Source organism: Geotrypetes seraphini, chromosome 3, assembly GCF_902459505.1.
Source record: "Geotrypetes seraphini chromosome 3, aGeoSer1.1, whole genome shotgun sequence".
NCBI classification, from domain to species: Eukaryota; Metazoa; Chordata; class Amphibia; order Gymnophiona; family Dermophiidae; genus Geotrypetes; species Geotrypetes seraphini.
The window spans coordinates 230,537,647-230,556,710 of record NC_047086.1 but is presented as its reverse complement, the minus strand read 5'-3'; the positions used below and the strand labels follow the sequence as shown (position 1 = coordinate 230,556,710).

Below are 19,064 nucleotides of genomic sequence, written 5' to 3'. Positions count from 1 at the left end.
TTCTTCCATTGAATGTACATTGTATAAAAGGTTTATTTGATCCATTCCCATTCCTTTGGAAGGAAGAGGGAATAAAATATTCAAAAATTCAAAAATCATTGGAAGACACAATGACAGTAAATGAAAAATCCTTATTATTGAAAGTCAAAGAAATGTGTGAGCATTGGAATCCTTTACATCTTTCTTGATGGGGGAGAGTCCAGACCATCAAAATGATGATTTTGCCTGTAGTTTGTTACCAAATGAGTATGTTACCAGTTTATTTTCAGAATTCTTTTTATAAAAACTAAATGGAATTCTTACAAACTTCCTTTGGCTTGGTAAAACTTCTAGAATAGCCTTAGTATCTCTGCAAAAATTGCAATCGGCGGGAAGGGTAAATTTTCCAAATTTTTACAGGTATCATCAAGCCTTTATTTTACATCAGGGTATGTATTGGATCCTTCCTGAACTCATGGATAATTTACCAGATTGATTGATACTGGAAAGTCATCTTTTGGCCCCCATTACATCTTAGCCATATTTTAAGTATCAAGCTTCCTAGAATATACAAGGACAATATAATTCTTCATTCCACCTGGACTAGGTTAAAATTTATAAATACCTTAACTCCTACTCCAATGCAACAATCTACATGTCAATCCCTATGGTTAAACTCCAAGATACAAATCGGCAAGTCTAAAATCCTACTCCCAGACCCTAAGCAAGCCACACCACAAAAACACATGGCACCACTTCAAACACAACCCCAACCCCTTGAATAAACAAGCGGTCAGATAATGCACATAGGAAATATACACATCTGATCAATAACAATAGTCCGCCTCATCCTTAAACTCAAGAACACAATGAGCTTAATTTTCACCCTTCAAAATGATCTTGTCCGAGCCTTGTGATAAAAGTAAAGCAACGTATATCCACAAGGCTGTAGGCCCCCATTGAAGAAAGCGCACCAGTATCCAGTTCCGATCCTTCCACCCTTAGCGATCAAGGAATCAAAAAGAGCTTGCCAGGTAAAAATCTACTCGTCACTGGTTCAGATCCAGACAAAGCACCAAGATCTTCCCTTTCACAAACAGGAACCCTTACACCTCACAACGGAGTTCACTTGGGCTACGTCTAATTTTCCAAGAAGTCCCGATGTTAACCCAATGACATCCAAACGTAGTGAAATTAACATAAAAGTTTCCCAGAAACCCTGACATTAACAGTCATCGAAATTGGTGAAAAAATCCAGTAAACCAAAAATAATTCCACTGAAGGAGTAAAAAGAGGCCACTATTATTCCATATGAAGACTTGAAGGTAGTAAAAACCCAAGATCATATCAAATCCAGTGACCACAAGCCTCCTCCCTCTCCAAAACAACAACACGAAAAGGCTTGCTGCAATCCACTGAAAATCAATAAACCATGTTTTTATTTTTTTTTAACTCGTATGCATTAAAAACCATAAACTAAGAGGAGAGACCTGTGTTATATATAGATAATGCCTTTGAAAGGGCTTTGAATCAAAAAATACATAAAGCAAATCCGAATTCCAAACTGTCATTCCAACTGCCATGTCTGATTAACCCTTACTCCATTCGCTGCTGTTGTTGATCCTTAATAAAATCCAATAAACTTTTAGGGTCCCGGTACTGTTTGGTAGTATTATTCAGGGTTTTTCATAACAGCTGGATACATCAGTCCATATTTGCCCCCTAGTTCTCTGAGCTGTGGCCAAAGATCTAAAAATTGTTTCCTAATCAGAGCAGTTTGCTTGGTGAAATTGGGAAGAAACAAAAGCTTTTTCTCCTTCCATAAAACCTTTTTCACCTTTGCTGCCCCTAAAATATCCATTGCATGTTGAAACCTCAAAACCTTGAATATTAAAGGTCTGGGCCATTGTTTATTAGAAAAACGAGAGGCACACGATGAGCCCTCTCTACCTCAAATGGCTGAGAAAAAGTAATAGACAGTATCTTCGAGATAAAGTCCGTGAGAAAAGAAATGGGATTACTTCCTTCTGCCCCTTCAGCCAGTCCCAAACTACGAACATTTTTCCAATGAGACCTGTTACTAGCCTCCTCCAAATCCTGCATAAGTTGGGATACCAATTTATGATCAGAAACCGACTGTGTAATATGAACTTCAGCTGTCTGCATTCTTTGCTCCAGCTGCTCCACTTTAGCATTGCTCACAGCCATCTGATTCGTTAGTGTAGATACATCCAGCTGAAGAGCAGATAATTTAGAAGTTGTTTGGGAAAGCATATTTTTTATTGTAGAAAGATCAGCAATCACTTGCTCTAAAAGCTCTGTTGTATCTCTGGGCAAAGGCACCTTCGAAGGCGCTGGAGGATCTGCCTTTAATCTTTTTGCTACTCCTCCAGTCCCCACACTGACATCCGATTTTGTAGCTTTGCCAGAGGCCGTCCTGAAGTGATAAACCAATCTTTTAGATCAAAATCAGGAGAAAAAAACCCCGTGGTGACCAATCTTAATCCTTCAGTAATGCAGGCAGAGAGGGAGCAACAGATTCACATGTCCATTTCTTAACGCGGCCAAGCTCCGCCCCCGGACTGGCGCAACGTAAAAAATCAGTATAGCTTTCCGGGTCTATGTTTCCAGATAGATTTTCAAGGACATCAGGCCACTAAGTGGCATAAATTAATATCTGAATATTTGGTTAAAAAATCTAAAAGAAGCTTAAAAGACATTGGAGTATAGAAACAAAGAAGCATATTTCTGTTGCGCAATGGTCACAGATTTGGACTTAGAGAATGAGATGTACACCGTCAGCATCTATGAGACAGACTTGGGTTGTTTTTTGTTTTGTTTTGTTATATAGATGCTGGCACTGTCATCTTGAAATAGGGACATTGGATCATTTGTTATTTTATTGTCCATTGATACTCAACTTTTGGAAATCAATATAGGGAAAAATTAATATGGTACTCGGTGTTTCTATACCATTGTCTTATGACGTGGTTCTATTTGGGACATTGTTGAAATCTAAGAGTCCTATTGATACACATAAAAGCAGACTTCTTCTGATTATGACGGGGGGTGGCCATGCAATTGATAACCAGAAACTGGAAGAACTGGGATAGATTAAATTTTTCTTTTTGGTGGGAAATGCTTTGTTTGTATTATAGGTATGAAAGAATGTATGCAGAACAATTGTGAAATAATAAAAGATTTAAGGACACATGGGGTCCATTTGAGACATTTGTTAATCAGCAGATTGATTGAATTAAGCCCTTAATTTTTTGACGATTTCTACACACATCCAGATAGGGAGGGAGGGGAGGGGGGAATAGGGTAATTTGTTGTAACATTTGGTCGAATATAAGTGCTGTACTATGTTATATGTTATATTGTATGTATATTTGTTTGCACTTTGTATAAGTTTTGAAAATTAATAAAGATTTACAAAAAAAAGAAAAGAGATTGAAACTTATGATCAGCAGAACCATTTGTCATGCCAAAGTTCATATACACATCTCTTTTTGTCTAATAAGCATTTGGAATTCATTTACTCTAAGATGCAAAAATGTATTGGAGGAAAAAAAAATTTCTCCCACCTCTTAAGAACATAAGAACAGCCATACTGGATCAGACCAATGATCCATCTAGCCCAGTATCCAGTTTTCATGCCCTTGGGAGAAAGGTGGTAGAGACAAAAACAGTGACAGAATTCATAAAGGCATGGGTGAACACAGAGGATGTCTAATTAGAAAATGAATGGTATAAAAACCAAAACTTAAATGGTTGCATGTGTGTTTGTTGTGTCGAGTGGTGCTTAAATGGCAACTCCAGCTGTGAAGAACTAAGGCCGGTACTGGGAAGATTTGCATAGTCTGTGTCTTGTATATGGCAATTCGGTTTAGTATGGGTTGGAGAGGGCTTCGACAGAAATTCCAGTAATTTGGAATTTGAAGACAGTCCCTCAAATGGCAAGATGGTTTGGATAGGCTGGAGTGGACTTCGACAGCAACTCCAGTAGTTAGAACCTAAAGATGGTGCTGGATGGACTTCTATGGTCTTTGTTCCAGAAATCCAAAGAGAGACAATTTCATCATGAATTAATACTGAGTATGACTGTTTATAATGCTTATTGTGAATGTGGTATTATAGCCCACCTTGTTAAAGGGGGATATAACTAAATAAACCATAAATAAATCTATTTGGAGCTGCTATTCAGCAGCTGTAAACTAAACCTATATGTTTGCTAGATAGAAGCTAATTTTATGGTCCTACCTTCTATTCACCCTTTTCTATATGGATTGTATCATTCAATTTAGCCTAAAATTTAGCTTGAAGAATTCATACTGTATTCACAGCTGCCATTGAACATATAATGTCAACCTCCTACTAAATGATAGCAGGTGGATCAGTTGACCTGTTCATTCTGCTCAGTTACCTGTTTTGGTTTCCTGCCACTTCATCTAGAGTAGCTTATACATTTCTATACTTAAACCAACACAAGGTTTCCTTTATATCTTTTTGCTTGACCACTTACCCCCCTCTTCTACGAAACTGCGCTAGCCGTTTCTAGCGCGGGGAGCCGCACTGAATGGCCCATGCTGCTCCCGACGCTCATAGAGTTCCTATGAGCATCGGGAGCAGCGCAGGCCATTCAATGCAGCTCCCCGTGCTAGAAATTGCTAGCATAGTTTTGTAGAAGAGGGGGTTAGTCCTTTTTTCACTAGTGTCTTTTGTATCTATTCCAGGCATGCGTATTAATGGTTTGGTTATAATGATGATTGCTGCATGCCTTCTTGGAAACTCAATGCGTTTTACCACTGTTTCTAGGGCTATAACCATAGCAGTTATAAGCCAGTTGCTCCAGGCCAGGGCATCAAACTGCAGTCCTGGAAATCCAGAAACTGGACAGTTTTTCTGGCTTTCCCTAATGAATATTCATCTAATATAATAAAATGGTAAGCCGCGCATGCGCACTTCCTATGCATGCGCCGCTTTTCCATGAGCTGTAGCGACCCATAGGAAGTGCGCATGCGCGGCTTACGGTTCTGTTTTTCGGTCTGGCCTGCTCCCTGTCGTATTGCATTTTTTAGTTGAAAGACGCAGCGGTGGCTCCTTTCACGATCCCTGCCTGCATCGGACTTCCGACGCAGGTGGGGATCATGAGAGGAGCCACCGCCGCGTCTTTCAACTAAAAAAAAAAAATACGGCAAGGCGAGCAGGCCAGACCAGACCCAAGCTCAAGACCGCGGGAAGGGAAGGGAGGGCCGACAAAGAAGAGGACTCCAGCCGCGAGGAGCCGAACGGAGCAGCCAGATCGCAGCAGGCCAGAACGCGGGGGAGGGGCCAAACGGAGTAGGCAAGATCGCGGTAAGAGAAGGGAAGGGGTGGGGGAAATGTGCAACTGCTGCACAGGGACCTGGAGGGGAAGACAAATACCGCTGCTGCTGCACAGGGAAGTCGGGGGGGGGGGAGGGAAATGCTGTTGCAGGGAAATGGGGTGGAAATACTACTGCACAGGGAAATGGAGGGAAAGAATGATAGACAGCAGGAGGGAGGGAGACAGACAGAAAGGAAGAAAGACACAGGGGCAGGGAGAGGGACAGAAAGACAGACAGAAAAAGGGAGTCATAGAGAGAGAGAGAGACATTGGGAGAGAGAGAGAGTCAGAAAGAAAGAAAGACAGACAGACATATATTCTAGCACCCGTTAATGTAACGGGCTTAAAGACTAGTAAACTATAATATACAGCAGTGAAAACATTTATGAAAATTTTTGTGATATGCGCTAAGAAACCAAGTGCCCACATTTATGGGCATTTCTTTCTGAGCACACATCACAAAAATTTTTCATAAATATTTTCACTATTGTATATTATGGTTTATGTTGTGAGTCACCCTGATGTTATAATGCCTCTGTATCGCTCCATGGTGCGACCTCACCTGCAGTATTGCATTCAATTCTGGTCGCCTTAGCTCAAGAAAGATATAGCACAGCTAGAAAAGGTTCAAAGAAGAGCGACCAAGATAATAAAGGGGATGGAACTCCTCTCGTATGAGGAAAGACTAAAAAAGTTTGGCCTCTTTAGCTTAGAAAAGAGACAGCTGAGGGGAGATGATTGAAGGCTACAAAATCCTGAGTAGAGTAGAACGGGTGCAAGTGGATCGATTTTTCACTCCGTCAAAAATTACAAAGACTAGGGAACACTCGATGAAGTTACAGGGAAATACTTTTAAAACCAATAGGAGGAAATATTTTTTCACTCAGAGAATAGTCAAGCTGTGGAACACATTGCCAGATGTGGTAAGAGCGGATAGCATAGCTGGTTTAAAGAATGGTTTGGACAATTTCCTGGAGGAAAAGTCCATAGTCTGTTATTGAGACAGACATGGAGGAAGCCATTGCGTGCCCTGGATCGGTAGCATAGAATGTTGCTACTCTTTGGGTTTTTGCCAAGTATTAGTGACCTGTATTGGCCACCGTGAGGATGGGCTAGATGGACTATTGGTCTGATCCATAAGGCTATTCTTAAGTTTGATTATGTGGATTTTTTTTACACAAAAGAGTACAGATAAGAATTTTATTTTTTTTATTTATTTAGATTTTTATCCCGTCCTCCCAGTAGCTCAGAACGGTTTACAAGTAAACATTCACAATGGAGTGAATTGGACATACAAGATTATAGAGTAGATTTAAATACTTGGACATACGAGACTGTGCAGCAGTTTAGATATAGGGACTATACAGCAAATTAAGAACAGTAAGTTAAATATAAGTAGTTTAGTTTAGATACAAGTTATTTGAGTATAGGCTGAGAGTGGACTATACAGAAATTTAGGACGAAGATTAGAATGGAGAAAGAAGGGTAGAGGTGGGGTTTAAGGGGCTTGGGTGTAGACTGAGGGTGACCTTTAGTTGAAGAGGAGGGTCTTTACCATTTTCATGAATGTCATTAGTGAGTTCTGTAGTCTGAGTTGAGGGGGGAGTTGGTTCCAGAGTTGGGGAATGAAGTGACTGTAGGAGCGTTTGCTGGCGTTTTCTGAGAGGAGGGACCTTCCGGGGGGAATGCATAGGCGTATCTCCGTTTCTGAGCGGAGGGTGCGGGTGGGGATTTAGATGGGTAGCTTGGATTTTATGTAGGAGGGGGTGGTGGCATAAATTATTTTGTGTGCTATTGCCAGGGCCTTGAATGCACAGCGTTGGCTAATTGGGAGCCAGTGTTCAGCGCGGAATGCTGGGGAGATGGGATCATGGTAGTTGAGGATGTGTAGGAGGCGGATAGCTGCATTTTGGACCCGTTGGAGGCGCTTGAGATCTTTTTTAGTTATTCCATTAAATAGGGAGTTGCAGTAATCCATTCTGGAGAGGATATATGCGTAGAGGAGTTGGGCTAGGTCAGGTGTGGAGATGTAAGGTTTGATCCTTCTCAGTTGGCGGAGGTAGTAGAAGGAGGTAGAGACTACTTGGGATATGTGGGTGGATAGGGATAGGTGTCCGTCTAAGGTTACTCCTAGGCTGCATACTTGATCTGTTGCCGTTAGTAGAGTGGAGTCCCATGACAGTGTTGGGCGTGTGTATTTGGTGTTTTTTTTCCTGATCCAAAAGAGTTCGGTCTTAGAGGCGTTCAGTTGTAGTTTGTTGTTTGTCATCCAGGTTTTCATGTCAGAGAGGCAGTGTTGGAGGTTAGCAATTTGGGACGATCGGTTTTCGCCTAGAGGGAGGAGCAGCTGGATGTCATTGGCATAGGAGTGGATTTTAATGTTGTACTTCTGCGCTATATCAATGACAGGTCTGATGTAGAGGTTGAATAGAAGGGGGAAAGAAGGGCGCCTTGGGGAACGCCATATTTGATAGGCTTGGGGTTAGATTTGTGCGTCCCTAGTAGAACAGTTTGGGTCCTTTGGTGGAGGAAGGAGGTGAACCATTGGAGGGCAGAGTCCTTGATTCCAAGGTCATAGAGTCTGGATATGAGGAGATGGTGGTTGACCGTGTCAAAGGCAGCACTGAGGTCAAGTAGGACTAGTAGGGCATCGCTGCCTTTGTCGAGTATTGACCAGCTGTCATCGATGATATCTAGGAGTACTGACTCTGTGCTGTGGCCTGTTCGGAAGCCGGATTGAGCAGGGGACAGGGTCACTTGTTCTTCTATGGAAGGGTGTAGTCGGCGGAGCACAATTCGTTCTAGGAGTTTGGAGACAAATGGGAGGTTGGAGACCGGGCGATAGTTGCCAGGTTCGTTAGGGTCAAGGGTGGGTTTTTTTAGAGTGGGTTTGATAATAGCTGATTTCCAGCTGAGGGGAAATGTCCCTGTGGAGAGGGAGGTGTTAATGATGGGGAGGATGGATTCTGCCATGGCGTCTTCTGTGGACAACAGGAGGTTGGATGGGCAGGGATCGAGGATGGTATTGGAGGGTTTGAGTTCTCTCAGGGTCTCGAGAACCTCGGCATGGGTGGCCATATATATATATAGTGGCCGGGCCAGGCCCTTGGCTAGCAAAAAACCTGGCTTGGACCACAGGCAAGATTTTGGGCACCTTTGATTTGGTTGGTAAAAAGAAAAAGACAGAGTTTCCTGGATTCAGTTCAAAATAATGTTTACACTTTATTTGGCCTCAAGAAAAAAAATGAAATATCAGGCTTAAATCCAGTGATAATTTCAATACAGTTCAGTCTTCACTGCCATCTGGATAAAGCATTCATTCTTATTATTGTATTTCATTTCAAAGTTCATTGCCATCAGGCTTCGTTTGCCCCTAATACTTATGCCAAAATAATATTAGTCTCGGTTGGGACCCCCACCTGCAGGTGGGTAGGTTCCCTCTTCAGGAGCGCTCTGCCAGCCTTCTCCCTTCTCTTAAGATAATGCCTGGTATAGTATAGCCAGTTCAAACAATAAATCAGAATAGTTTTCATTGACTCTTAATTTAACTTCTCAGCTTTTACTGCTTTTCTCTCTTGGGACTTCTCCCGTTTTGCCAAGCAGTGGAGGTGGAAACAAAACAACCCTTCCTGTGCATACAGCTGTTCTATGCCCTGCCCGAGTTTCCAAACACCCCTTGCTACTTCACAGCAATTTAGAAGTTTGTCCAGGGAATGGCTAAGTCCACCAACACTTTTACTCGGTCCCTGTTTCTTGTCAGCACTCTGTAGCCCTTCCCCAGCATATACATGTTCCTAGCTCATTTAATACTCTGGCTGGAGAAATGTTTGCAAAGAGCAGTGCTGGTAAGCAGTTACATTACAACTCCATGCCATCTTCTGGCACATTATATTCTTCTGGGATATTATGGCTCTCCCAGCCCATACTACTGTTATCATAATCGCCTATTTCTAAGATTTCTACGTTTACATTTTCCCATTCCTCTCCCCCTTCAGGGTAGTTAGAGGAGCTGTCTGGCCAGGCTTCCCCTCCCCCCTCTGTATCATTGCCTTCCCCTGACAAACCCTTCTGCAAGGTCCCAGTACTTAGCTGCTGGTGGCAGTTCTGTTTGTCCTTCTTTGGGTGGTAAAAAGTTACATTTCTTCCTCTGGGGAGGGAAGGTCCAGGCTGGTGCTGTGTGTCGGGCTCTGTTTCCCCTTTAGCCTCAGCTGGGCTTAATTTATTCACCAGCTTTATGTCTGAAGGCTTACCTGCCTGCAGTTTCCCTGGAGTAGTCCCTGGAGTTGATTCTCTGTTTCACAGCTTGATTTTGCAGGGAAACATCCCTTCTCTTGGGAAAGGAATAAGGAGAATTAAACTGTGGTTTGGGAGCCCTCCCTACTGGGCTTCCAGGTGGATGGCTCTCTTGTCTTAACCCTGTTGGTTTTACTCTGGATAAAACCTTATTCTCTGGCTGCTGGACTGGCTTAGATTTAGGGATTGTGGGTTTTAGAGCAGGGTTTTACCTCTTAACAGCTGCCTTCCTGTCAATATATATATTCTGGTGGTTTTGTGGCCCTCCAGAATTGTAGATTGACACCCCTGCCCCAAGCTTTCTAGAAAGCTAATGTCATTTTCTAGTCTCCCCATTGACTTAAACAGTATTTTCTCCCTCATTGGCACAGTGAGGTTTTATATGACTAAACAAGCATTCAGAAGCCCCTCTTTCTCTATTTGTCCCCTTCCTCCCCATCTGCTCTTACCACTATGCTTTTTGAGATAAGCATGTTTCTGTCATGTTTTCTGTCTGACAGTTTTGATTGCCATTACTTCTACTGGTAGGCTATTGCAAACATATACCATTCACTGAAGTATTTTTTCATGTTTTCTTTGAACCTTGATCCCTGCAGTTTCATGTAATAACCTCTTGACCTCAAATTTCATTAGAGCATTACATCTATTTCACTCCAATATAAAGTAGCAAGATCTGAAGTACAGTAGTTTATTTGAACAGAAAAGAAATTTTTTTTAAAAAAAAGTTCAGGTCACTGAAACACTGTTGAGCATAGAGATATTGTTGAAGTGTTTTAACCACTTGAGTATTAGTTAAATAGTGAAGCATCTGCTACTGTATCTGTGATTTCTACAGGGAACCAAGAAAGTCATAACATCTGCAGACTGACAGTATTAGGTGATTAGGGTCTAATTGCAATGTGCTGACAGATTTATTTTGCAATTTTAGGGATATCAGAGACCCAGTCACTACATTGCAACTCAAGGTAAGAATCATGAATAAGTAAATGCAGAGTTGTCAAGTTTTCCTGTTTGGATGGTGGTGTCAGCAGTCAATACAAGTGTGATTGGGGCTCACACAGTTGGGTTAACAAGATGTCGTATAAGAGGGGTTTAAGTGTGCCTCATCCTGTGCATGTTCTTCAAAACCTAGAAGGGTGATTTCAAAAGGGAGTCGATAGTCAAAGTGATTTAACTAGCCAGAAACAGTTCCTGGCCACTTAAATCGTGTTTCCAGAGCTATCCGCTGATATTGGGCAGCCACTTAAAACTGGTGAGTGCCGCTGAAGATCACCACGGATCGCTGAACTCGAAACTGGTTATTTTGTGGACAGTCCATAAGTGGACATTTAGGCTCAAATTCTCTATATGGCGTCGATATCGGCAGCCACCTAAAAAAGCGGCCGCTGAGCGCATGTGAATGGCGCCTCCAGGAAAGATAGGCGCCAGAAATGTAGGCCAGGGTTTTCCAGGCCTACATTTCTGTCACCCCCGTTTGTTGCGGATTGCACCTATAGAGGCACTTTACAACACTTAACGCCACTTCCGGCGTTAGCCACGCCCATAGTGGCATTAAGCACCATAAAGCGCCTACATAGGTGCGATTCTGGTGCCTTTTATTAGGCATCATTGGGCGCTTTAACTTTTGTTTTTTCCCGTTTTAACAACGTTTGTCAATTAACTTAGGCATCGCCTAAGTTTAAGCGCCATTTATAGAATTTTCCCCTTAGTGCTGAGTATCAGCACTTCATAAGTTTAGCAAGCAAATAGGACCGCAAAAAGTCATATTGTGTTGCTTATACAACACAATATGCTGTATAAGTGCTGGCTGCATAAACCGGGATATTCCATGACAGTGCCCGGACATGGCTCGGCATTGAATATCTGGGAGCATCACTGCCAGTAGCTTAAAAAAAATTTTTTCACTGCTGCAGGCTGAATATCAACCCTTAGGTTTTTATTTTTGGTCGGGTTTTAATGAGGTTAGAAAGTTAGAAAATATAATTTAAGGATTTTGTCGCAATCAGGTAACGTTTGTGTGTATATAGCAGTGTGGAGCAGTATGATTGCTCTTGCCTCCCTTAAAGCTGATGAGCTGTAATTTGGCTGGAGCTTATAATATTTCCATGCACTCTTTACCATAGGCTTTCTGAAATCACCTGGTTTCTGGAGAACACCAATATCTTCTTTTCTTTCCCAAATCTCATTTTTGAAGGGTTTTATAGACATTGATCATACAATTAAAAGGCAGTTCCTGGTGTGTAAGCCTGTACAGCAATAAAAATAAACTAGATGAAATACTATATGTCTGGTAATGTAAAATGTACAGAAAGTGCTTTTTTTGTACAATAGCTGCCACAGCTTAACTTAATTTGTCTAGGTGAAGCATTCATAAGTGAAAACCTAGGACTATACAACTACTAAAGGTGGTTTATGATGATTAAAATACAGGGGTCAATATCCAAAGACACAGCTACCGTAAAGATAACTGGATGAATTATTTGCATGTCTTGATGTTCTTAAATTATTAACTTTTCTGTTTGAAACTGAGACTCATATTTGCATGGTCCACCTAAATGACTAAAGTTATCAAGGTAAAGGCTGAGTATCGGCACTGAATGGATACATTTAGCCATGCCTTTTGAATTTCATGGGCATTCCTTTACATTACAAATTTTGGACAGGCATCAAGTTTTCCGTCTAACATTTGTCTGTTGTGCAATCTTTAAATTTAAAAAGCACTTATTATGTCAGCAGTTTTTGCTAATGGCTTAAACCATGACTTTGAATATTGATCAGTCATAATATCAAATATAGTATAGTTTATAAGTAATAAAATATATCAAGTAAGCCCATTGAATACACAAAAATACTTCTAGAGGAGTAACTTGGTCCTATCCCACTTCCACATCACCACTTCAACAATTAGATTATGTTTCCCCAACCCGTTACCTAGAAACCCATCCACAGCTGTATAAACTTCAGAAATCACAGTCCCTTTACTGCCACAGAGGGACCAGGCTACATAGGCATCTGTCGGTTGAAGTAAGAGAGAGTCCAGAGAATCAGAAGGAAATTGCTTCTGTCAGCCGCCAAAGCTTTCCCATAATGCTTTCTGATGTCTCTTCCTTGCACTGCCACCCACTTCCGTTGCAGCAGGCCTCGGCTAAATGAAGGCAGCAGGGATTGGAGCTACAAGCACCTGTGAGGAGGCAGGCACAACTATCAATATGTTAGATCCAGGTTAATCCATGTTTGGTTAGTCCAGATGTCTGTGTAACCTCAGTCTGGGGACCCATCTCTAGCTCTGGCTACTCTGAAACCCTGGCAGACTCCTGTCTGCAGGCTCCACTGCCAGCTCCCCTACTCTCTGATTTTTTTTTTTTTTTTTTAAATCAATGCTTTTTCCATCTACAGTGTCAAAATAGCTGTTGAGTCATTCATTGAGTTAGACTATAAGTGGTGCCATATTAGAACAGACCGAAGGTCCTTCATTGCCAGAATCCTGTTTCTAATAGTAGCTAATCAAGGTCACAATTACCTAGCAAGATCCCAAAAGAAGTAAACACTGTTCAGATCAAAGGTGATATTACTGACTGTGCTAGCCTGTCCTGGAGGGTTTTTTTATACAATTACTGTGAATTCCTTATAATAAACTACATGGTCAGTGCTTGAAAACATCCCCAACAATTGTTTTGTAAACTGTAAGGGCTCGTATGCTAATCCTGCGCTAACCAGTTAGTGCACAGTAATGTAGCTTCGCTAACTAATTAGCACACAAACATTGCCCTCTGGTGGGGGGAGAATTTTAATGTGTTTTCACACGTACATTGCAAATTTACCTTGGGACACCTAGCAGCACTCACCAAAGAGAAAATATACCAACTTCTAGATCTGACTACAGAATATTTTGACTTTTAGTTTAGATGCCCAAGCCGAGACCTGGAATCGGTCACTTGCTATTGTTTTAGAGCAGTGGTTCCCAAACCTGTCCTAGGGGACCCCCAACCAGTCAGGTTTTCAAGATATCCCTAATGAATATGCATGAGAGAGATTTACATATCTGTCACTTCCATTATATGCAAATCTCTCTCATGCATATTCATTAGGGATATCTTGAAAACCTGACTGGCTGGGGGTCCCCCAGGACAGGTTTGGGAACCACTGTTTTAGAGCAAAGGTCTCAAAGTCCCTCCTCAGGTTTTCAGGATTTCCCCAATGAATATGCATTGAAAGCAGTGCATGCGCATAGATCTCATGCATATTCATTGGGGAAATCCTGAAAAACCGACTGGATTGCGGCCCTCAAGGAGGGACTTTGAGACCCCTGTTGTAGAGGGAACAGCCTTATTAGAGGTATTGAACTCCTCCTCTCAATCTGTGAAGTAGTGGTAACCTTGGTTCTCTGATCATCTAAAACTGTTGAAACATCAACTTTGTAATTGGGAGAGACAGTGGGTGAAAAATGTACATCAGATGATTTTTGAATAAAATTCAAGGACACATCTTGTTGGTACAAAAAGGAGATCTATGCTGCTAAAAAAGAACAATATTACTCTAATCACTAGGGCACCTAATTTGAGGAAATTTTATTCTGTCCTTAAAAATGTCACCTGCACTGGAATATGCTTTGTCTTCTTCACGACCGTGTAGTCCTCATTCAAACAGACAATCAAGTCGCCATGTATTATGTCAACAAACAGGGAGGCACGGGGTCTGCCTTCCTCTGTCAAGAAGCTCTGAAAGTTTGGGATTAGGCCATTCGCCACAACACCTTCCTCAAAGCTGTCTACATTCAGGGGGTGGACAATGCCTTAGCGGACATCTTAAGTCGTCTTCTGCAGCCCCACGAATGGACTCTCCATTCCATGCCCCTTCATCACATTTTCTCTTAGTGGGGGACGCCTCAGATAGACCTCTTTGCAGCCCCCCACAACTACAAACTGCCTCAGTTCTGCTCCAGGATGTACACTCCTCATCACCTCGAGGCAGATGCTTTTCTTCTGGATTGGACGAATCTCTTTCTATATGCGTTTCCTCCATTTCCTCTAATTCAAAAGACGCTGGTCAAACTGAAGACCGACCATGCCACCATGATTCTGGTTGCTCCTTGGTGGCCCAGACAACCCTGGTACTCCCTTCTACTTCAACTCAGCAGCAGGGAGCCATACCTTCTTCCAATTTTTCCCTCTCTGCTTACACAGCATCAGGGATCTCTGCTTCATCCCAACCTACAGTCTCTACACCTGACAGCTTGGTTCCTCTCAGCATAGCTCCTCTCCAGTTTTCTCAATCTGTGAGGGATGTTTTGGAAGCTTCACGAAAGCCTACTACTAGACAATGCTATCACCAAAAAATGGACTAGATTTTCTACTTGGTGTTTTTCTCATCATAAGGAGCCTCAACATTCCTCCTTATCTTCAGTTTTGGACTATCTGTTGCACCTTTCTCATTCTGGCCTCAAGTCTACATCGATACGAGTCCATCTTAGTGCAATTGCTGCTTTCCATCAGCCTATTGAAGGGAAACCTCTTTCTGCTCATCTGGTGGTTTACAGATTCATGAAAGGACTTTTCAATGTCAAACCTCCTCTCAAACCGCCTCCTTTGGTTTGGGACCTCAATATTGTCCTTACTCAGCTGATGAAACCTCCATTTGAACCAATGGACAAAGCTTATCTGAAGTATCTCACTTGGAAAGTGGATTTCTCATTGGCCTCACTTCCGCTCGACGAGTCAGTGAGCTCCAAGCGTTAGTTGCGGATCCACCTTTTACAGTGTTCCATCATGACAAGGTGGTTCTTCGCACTCATCCAAAATTCCTTCCTAAAGTGGTCTCTGAATTTCATCTCAACCAATCCATTGTTCTTCCAGTGTTCTTTCCAAAGCCTCATTCTCATTCTGGAAAATCAGCTCTTCATATTCTGGACTGTAAACGTGCTTTGGCTTTCTATTTGGAACCCACCAAACCACACAGAACTGCTCCTCAACTTTTTGTCTCCATTGATTTGAACAAATTGGGACGTCCTATTTCTAAGCGTACCATTTCCAATTGGATGGTGGCTTGTATCTCTTTCTGCTATGCCCAGGCTGGATTACCCCTTCACAGTAAAGTCACAGCCCATAAGGTCAGAGAATGCAGCTTCTGTAGCTTTCCTCAGATCTACTCCTATTGAGGAAATTTGTAGAGCTGCTACTTGGTCCTCGGTTCATACCTTCACTTCTCACTATTGTCTGGATACTTTCTCCAGACAGGATGGACAGTTTGGCCAAACAGTATTGCAAAATTTATACTCCTAAGTTGCCAACTCTTCCACCATCCCACTTTGGTTAGCTTGGAGGTCACCCACTTGTGAGAATACCTGCCTGCTTGTCCTGGGATAAAGCACAGTTACTTACCGTAACAGTTGTTATCCAGGGACAGCAGGCAGCTATTCTCACATCCCACCCACCTCCCCGGTTGGCTTCTCTGCTGGCTATCTGAACTGAGGAGACACGCCCTGCGCTGGGCGGGAAGGCACTCGCGCATGTGCGGTGCGGGCGACTCGAAACTTTGAGTTTCTTCAAGCAAGTCTGCTTGTGAGGCGTCCGCATCGAGGCTCCATCGGATGATGTCACCCACTTGTGAGAATAGCTGCCTGCTGTCCCTGGATAACAACTGTTACGATAAGTAACTGTGCTTTCTATACATCTCCCTCCCTCCCTCTATACCACCCCCAGGTCCACCATCTCTGCCTTTCTCTTTCTGGCTTCCCTTCAAGTATCTCATTCCCCTTTCCTTCATAGCACCCCATGTCCAACTACTACTGTCCTGTTTTATCCCTCCAGACCATTGCCCACCATCTCTATCGCTAGTTCACCCATGTTTCTGGCCCTATAAATCCTTCCCCTTTACTCCCCACCTGGCATGTCTTTGAAACCCATTCTTCTTTGTAAAAAAAAAAAAATCAACAAAAAAACAGTTCTGGGGGCTTCCTGGCATGGCATATCCTCCCCCTTCACCTCCGCTTGCATTTTTGTTACAGGAGAATGCCGGCTGCAATAGTGACTCTGAAATGCAGCCTGCGGCCTTTCTCCCTGCGTTCCTTGTGCCGCGCGGTCTGCCCAGGCTGAAAAAGGAAGTTGCATCATTGGGGTCGGTACGTGGCACAAGGAACGCGGGGCTGCATTTGAGAGTCAAGAGTTGCTGCTGCAGCCGGCACCACATTCCCCTGTAACAAAAAATATGAGCAGTGGTGAAAGTGACGTCGGACCAGCACACTTAGAAGGGGGAGGTTATGCCTTGGGGCGCAGGGCAACTGCCCTGTTTGCACCCCCCTAACGCCAGCCCTGGCTTCAGGATAAGATGTGATAGAACAAGCAGAAAATGAAGCCCCTACTTTTCCCATAGGGATCGACAGTCACCTTGTCTTCAGTTCTTGTCTTTCCGTAGTGTTAGGATTCCAGTGAGTGCTAAAATTAGGATCCTGGCGTTTTAACTCAATTATCGTTTTGTCCTCACATATCAGCTATTGGTAAATTGTTTATTTCAAACTCCAGCAGATAGGCTCAGTTCATCATAGAAAATGACAGGGGGATAAATTTGTCCCCGCCCCATCCGTGCACTTTTGTGCAGATGAAGACAGAGCTTGCAGGGATGGGGCAGGGACAGATTGCACTTACCAATTTGAATTATTGTAATTTTCTGTTTAGGGGACTTTGCCAGAAAGAGCGAGATTAAATGACTCCAATTAGTGCAAACCACTACTATTAAACTGCTCTAGGGGCTAGACAATATGATCATGTTAGCCCTTTTTTACAGGCCAAACGCTGGCTACCAATTAACTTATTTTAGATTTTTATCCCAACATTTCCCTATATTTCTAGATTTCATGCATGTGGTTTCCTATTGTGGCACCTATTTGCACAAAAAAAAAACCCACTTTGGTAAATCAGCTTTATTTTGTTTAAATACGAATGAGTACCTGTCCAAATCCAAAAGTTAGCATCCTATCTTTCTGTGAATAAATAGAATATTTATTTATTTTTATAACAAAACATACACAATAAAAGCATTTAATAAAAAGACCAAGCAAAAACAAACAAAATGGACTCATACTCTATTCCGATACAATTATTAATAATCAAGTCAAACAGCAAAGCATCAGCATCTTTCAAGACGTATCTCTAGACAGCAGGAAAAGCGTTACAAAATTGAGGGATGCAAAGTAATACTTGTAAATTAAAAAGTAAAGATTTCCATTGTTTTGCACCCTCAACACAAAAAATGGAAGAATGGGATTCATTTAATCTGATATGGTGAAAAGAGGAGAACATCCAGTAAAAATTTGGCTGCAAAATGCAGGGTCTGAGATGGACAATAAATTGTCAAAGAACTAGCAACAATGGCAGGCACTTTTGGTCGTTCAATGCTTTAAACATCGGCTTCAAGATTTTAAATCTGGTCCTCCACTGAATAGATAATCAGTACAGTTCTTTTAGTACTGGTATAATATGGGAGAATCGAGAAGTATCTTTTTTTTTTTTTTTATCTTTATTAAATTTTCAAGGCTAATGTAAAGTGCATAAAATTATACATACATTAATAATCATAATCAGCACTTACAATCCATCAATAACAATACAGAATGAATTACTCCCCTCCCCCACTCCAATCAAAGAATAAAACAAAGGAGATAACTCACCCTCCCCTGGATGTGTGTATAAATCTAAAGGAAATTAAAGGTAAAAGACAACTATACTGAAGTAACAAAAGTCGTTAATGGACCCCAAACTAATCTGAATAAATTATTATGCCCCAACATGTCGCGTATCTGTCGAGAAGTATCTTAAGTAAACAAAGGTAAACCTAAGTATAGAGCATTACAGTAATCCAACAACGATGTTATTACACACTACAAAATGGTCTATGGTTTGAAGCAGTTGTTATCCTTTGCCAATCTCCTGATCAATTTTAATTTAAAGAAAACATTATGAACAATTTGCTCTAACACTGTCTGCCTTTTCCTTACCTTCAACACTACTACTTTCCATTTTCCCTTTTCTCTCTCCCCCCAAGACAAGTCAGCTAACATAATACAAGTTGCTTATGGAAGCAGTGAAGCTCCAGCCCTAGGTGCCAACATTTCAAAATGATTGGATATGCCAAACATACAAATTATCCGTCCCTGGGTGTGGTGATGGATCTTGGTCAATTTGGGGGCGGGGGGGTACTCTGCATCCACTAGTACCTTCAGAGCCAGCTCTTATGGTTATAGTTTACCTAAAAATTTTAGCTTATAATGGTTTTCTTAACCTTGCTGTATGCAGACTTGGGTTTCAGCTACCTGTGTAAATACGATTGTGGGTCTGAACCTTTCAACCCTTGAAAATGTGTGTTTATTTAATAAAGTTGAAAGTATCCAGAATAAAAAAAAAATTATAGTTCCTTTTGAATGTCTAGAAGT

The 19,064-nt window shown here is 42.0% G+C and overlaps 1 protein-coding gene across 4 annotated transcripts in view; it reads left to right on the top strand.

Annotated features, from left to right (window-relative positions):
- Positions 1-19,064, top strand: part of PTPRK (protein tyrosine phosphatase receptor type K) — a 1,016,831-nt gene that overhangs the window by 915,337 nt on the left and 82,430 nt on the right. For all 4 annotated transcript variants that reach the window (XM_033939071.1, XM_033939068.1, XM_033939070.1 and 1 more), the window contains one exon: positions 10,569-10,605. In XM_033939071.1, coding sequence (XP_033794962.1) covers positions 10,569-10,605 — 37 coding nt within the window. The remainder of the gene's footprint in view (positions 1-10,568; positions 10,606-19,064) is intronic.